Source organism: Pygocentrus nattereri, chromosome 12, assembly GCF_015220715.1.
Source record: "Pygocentrus nattereri isolate fPygNat1 chromosome 12, fPygNat1.pri, whole genome shotgun sequence".
NCBI lineage: Eukaryota > Metazoa > Chordata > Actinopteri > Characiformes > Serrasalmidae > Pygocentrus > Pygocentrus nattereri.
In genome coordinates this window covers 31,628,673-31,633,672 of record NC_051222.1, presented here as the reverse complement: position 1 = coordinate 31,633,672, position 5,000 = coordinate 31,628,673, and the positions used below count along the sequence as shown (strand labels likewise).

At 42.4% G+C, this 5,000-nt stretch overlaps 1 protein-coding gene across 2 annotated transcripts in view; it reads left to right on the top strand.

The window, feature by feature from the left end:
- The window catches only part of slc25a23a (solute carrier family 25 member 23a), a 27,104-nt gene that overhangs the window by 16,436 nt on the left and 5,668 nt on the right, over window positions 1–5,000 (top strand). For both annotated transcript variants that reach the window (XM_037543270.1, XM_037543269.1), the window contains exons 5-7: window positions 306–464; window positions 2,205–2,357; window positions 3,103–3,216. In XM_037543270.1, the coding sequence (XP_037399167.1) occupies window positions 306–464; window positions 2,205–2,357; window positions 3,103–3,216 (426 nt within the window). The remainder of the gene's footprint in view (window positions 1–305; window positions 465–2,204; window positions 2,358–3,102; window positions 3,217–5,000) is intronic.

Below are 5,000 nucleotides of genomic sequence, written 5' to 3'. Positions count from 1 at the left end.
GTGCTCAAAGTTAAAGTACCAGAAAGACACAAGAGTGCGAAACTAGACTCAGCATGCAACAATAAATACAATACGGTAAAATACAGGATGGAACAAGTGGTAATGCATGGAGTGCAAATGATGAGTGGACCATTTCAGAGGCAGCATAAAAATCTGTGATATGAATGAGCAGTGTTTGGGTGGTAAAACTGGTGAACAGGCCAGAGAGAGACAACATCGGATCTTTCTCTCTCTTTATTTGTCTATCTAAATCTTTCTCTCCTCTTCAGCCATTCCTCCTTTGACGTATCTGTGTGTGTGTGTAGATCTTGGACATTGGAGAGCACCTGACGGTTCCTGATGAGTTCTCAGAGAAGGAGCGAAAGTCAGGGTTTGTGTGGAGGCAGCTGATGGCCGGAGCAATGGCTGGATCTGTGTCCAGAACAGGCACAGCTCCTCTGGACCGACTCAAAGTCTTCCTACAGGTCAGAACCTTCATCTGTTCACTTTTCACTTGAACTAAAAGAGGCCAAAGCTGATCTCTTTGTTGCCAGGTACCGGACACCTAGCCAGCCCATAAGACACTGGGCTGATGCAGTTTTACAGCAGGACTGATGCCAAGATTAGGCTCAGCCTATACATGACAAGTGACAGGTGTGACAGACATGACCATGTAGGGGTAAACAAGAATAAATACATTGTAAATACAGTCACAGTACAGACACACAATACTGAATATAATGACATACAACACTTTACAGAGCAGTGGATTCCTACAGGGTTAATAAAAATGGAGTGTAGCAGCATTTTCACACTCATACAAGAAGACAGGGTAGAAACCTCTGGGGTCAGCATTAAGCACATTCTAGGAACTGTGAGCTGATTTCTCTACGGTGGGAAAGTGAATGCCATGAAAGTCGCCCTCTGTGCCCTCTGGTGAACTATTCTTTCCCATATATTTTGTCCCAGAATGTCACTGGATCCTCTGAATTACGAGGTCCTCAAAGAGTTGATATTTAAATATTTCTACAAGACATGATAAGGATGGCTACCTCAACCAAAATGCCTCAAACAAACCGGCAAGCTTTGTCAAATGTGGTCGTTAAGTTGATTCGGCAGTTTTAGGCTACAGTTGGAACGGCTGGTGTTGGTGTGTAATAGTGCTGAAGGTTAACTGAAGACTTACTGTCATCCTGCAGCCTTTCACAGTGCAGGAGTATTCAGTTCTTTATGGGCTTGAGCTTCGGGAACCAGCCTTGGTTCCACTCAAGGTTCTCTTCCTCTCGCTCCTAGGGAGTTTTTTCCTTGCCGCTGTCACCTTTGGTGACGCTCATGGGGGCTTGGACCCGGATTTTTCTGTAAAGCTGCTTTGTGACAACACCTGCTGTAAAAAGCGCTATATAAACAAACTTTGACTTGACTTGACTTGACTTGACTTGACCGGAATGCCACTGATTCAGTTACCTGAGCTGACAGTATGTGACTGAAGTGCCCTTGAGCAAGACACCCAAGCCCCAGCTGCTCCCTGGATGCAGTGGGCTGCCCACCGCTCCAGGCAAGTGTGTTCACTGCCCCCTAGTGTGTGTTCACTGGTGTTTATGTGGTGGTTAAATGCAGAGGTGAAATTTCCCCACTGTGGGACTAATAAGGGTCAATTAATGAATTAATGTATGTAGTGTTATTCATGTTTTGGCTCCTCAATGACTTCATAATTTAGGAACTACAGTGACCTTCTGGAGAAAAATGTACACAGAACAAAAGTGTGTCTGGTTTAGAGTCGTTTTACAGGATGCAATTGTGGTGATTTTTCAAAAGCATCACTCATTTCACTCATAGAGAAATCTGCTTAGATCTGGAGTTCCTATGGGCATGATGCACAACTTCACAGGTCTATGCGTGTGTATTTATCACTTTATGGGGATCAAATGTGCCCAGGATGATAAAGACATCAACCTTTTGTCATCGTGGGGACATTTGGCTGCTCTTCACAAGGAAAAATGCTTCAGATTGAGATTATATTTCACAAAAGAGGTCAGTAACAGCGGGAATGTAACACACACAGTAATACAAGCGTGTGTGGAGGTACACAGAGTTCTGATAAGCAGGTATGCGGTTGACCAAAGGCAGTTGTTAATGTTTGCAGAGTGCATGTGTGCAGGTTGACCTTCAGAGCTTGGCTAAGTGTTTATGGTGTGTTTTTATTAATATTTGGTGTATGTGTGTAGGTTCATGGTCAGAGCTCTGATAAGGGCAGCGTATGGAAAGGTTTAAAGGACATGGTGAAGGAGGGTGGGCTCAGAGCCCTTTGGAGGGGAAACGGAATTAATGTACTCAAAATTGCCCCAGAAACGGCCATCAAGTTCCTCGCGTATGAACAGGTCAGTGGGTCTTGATCACTCACACACACACTCACACAGAGTCCTGGCTGATGTGAAATACTGTTAAATACGGTGGTATGAAAATGTTTGTGTACCCCTGGTCAAATTACATGGTTTTTTTTAAACAAATCTTCAACAGAAAACACAGTTCTGCACATTTTAATTCACAATTACTGTTTATTTGCTGAAATTAACATATGTGGCTTGTGTAAAATTATGGCACAATTTTATTATTCATTATTTTTTTTCCTCAAATTGTTAAATGCAGCAAATAAACAGTAATTGTGCATTAAAATGTGCAGCAGTGTTTCTCTGTAGAGGACGTGTGACTTATTTTCACTTACAAAATCAACAAAACATGGAAATAATTTAATGGAAACTTTGCATACGACTATAGAAATCAACAGCAATAAAGACAACATGCCAACTACCAGCAGCTACTTGACGGCGCCTGGTGCTGTTTTTAGTTATACTCGGAGCTTTTGTCTGTTTTCATAGATAACAGTTAGCACAATGCTAATCAGTGAGGTATAACCTCCCATTACTTCATAGCGACATTCGCCTCAGAGCTCCAGTGTCTTGGATGATCTAATATATTTGGGATTGTAGGATAATTACATACACTTTCTTTTTTTGTGAACGACTGTTATAGCAGAATTTTAAGTGGCACTTCAGTGGTTAACATTAAATCTATTTTTCTCTCCGGTCCTCATTTCTTCTCCCACCCGCATATCTCTCTCTGCAGATTAAGAGGCTGATGCATGGCAGTAAGGATGGAGGCAGTCTGAAAGTGCAGGAGAGGTTCATCGCTGGATCACTAGCAGGAGCCACTGCACAGACTATTATATATCCTATGGAGGTACACACACACACACACACACACACACACACACACACACACACACACACACACACACACACACACACAGTCCATTCATTCTTTAGAACCATTTCATGATTTAGAAACAAAGAATTACTCACCCCTTTAAAATGTTATGCCATAATATATCCTAAAGGTCATAGATAACACTGGGCTTTATACACGTCGGCATTTTTAGATGATCTGATTGAGCTCATCAGGTAGTTGATCTGTCCATTCCTCACCTAAAAATGTTTCTTTTTTTTTCTAGCAACTGTTGTGAGGTTCTAAGTTTCATAGAACACCAGCAAAAGTCTCGTTAAACCTACTGAGAAACCGTTGTGCAGTTTTTGTCGAAGTACATACACATGAGTTTACATACACTTAGGTTGAAGTCAGTAAAACTCACGATCATCCTCTCCACAGATTCTGAATCAACAAACTGTAGTTTGAGCAAGTTGTTTAGGATATCTGCTTTGTACATGACACAAGCAATTTTTCCGACAAACGTTTAGAAAGAGATCATTTCACCTTTGATTCACTATATCAAAATTCCAGAGAAGTTTACATCCACCAAGCTGACTGTGCCTTTAAATGGCTTGGAAAATTCCAGAAAATGAAACATGGCTTACGGCTAATGGACATCTTCTGAGTTAAGGTGAGGTGCACCTGTGGCAGTATTTTAAGGCCTGCGTTCAAGGCCTACTTTGCTTGACATCATGGGAAAGTAAAAAGAAACCAGCCAAGACATTAGAAAAAGAAATGTGGGTCTCCACAGGTCTGATACATCCTCTGGAACAGTTTCCAAGGGTACCACGTTCATCCATGTTCAAAGGATAGTATGCAAGTCTAAACAGCGTGGGACCACACAGCCATCGCTGAGGTTCAGGAAGCACATGCGTTCTGTCTCCTAGAGATCAACATGGGAAAAATACAAAACAAACGACCTTGCGAAGATGCTGGAAGAAACGGTTACAAAAGTATCTTTATCAAGAGTAAAACGTTTCCTATATCGACATAATCTGAAAGGCTGCTCCTCAAGAAGGAAGCCACAGCTCCAAAACTGCCATTAAACAGCCAGGTTACAGTTTGCAGCTGTAGATGGGCACAAAGATCTTACTTTTTGGAGAGCTGTCATCTGTCTGACCATAATGACCATCATTGTGGTCAAGGAAAAAGGGGGAGGCTTGCAAGCCAAAGAAACCAACCTGACCGTGAAGCATGGTGGTGGCAGCATCATGTTGTGGGGGTGCATTGCTGCAGGAAAAACTGGTGCATTTCACAAAATAGATAGATTGTGAGGAAGGAACAGTATGTGAAGATATTAAAGCAACATCTCAAGACATCAGCCAGGAAGTTAAAGCTTGGGTGCAAATGTGTCTTCCAAATGGACAGTCACCGCAAGCATACTTCCAAAGTTGTGGCCAAATGGCTTAAGGACAATAAAGTGAAGGCAATGGAGTGGCCATCAGAAAGCCCTCATCTCAGTTCCTACAGACCTGACTCAGTTACACCAGGTCTGTCAGGAGGAATGGGCCAAAGTTCCAAGAACTTATTGTGACAAGCTTGTGACTGACAAAATTTGACAATAATTGCAGTAGTAGCTTGAGGCATTTGGCTCAAATAAGGCACGAAAAGTGTGAGGGAGGGATTTTCTGGCTTGTGGATTTCCAGACAAGCTGGTTGGCTCTTTATTGAAGGATGGTGTTCTCCCAGTACCCAGAGGCTACATTGAGCATCACAAGCTTTCCCATTAATTTCCCCTCCTCCTTTATAACATCTTG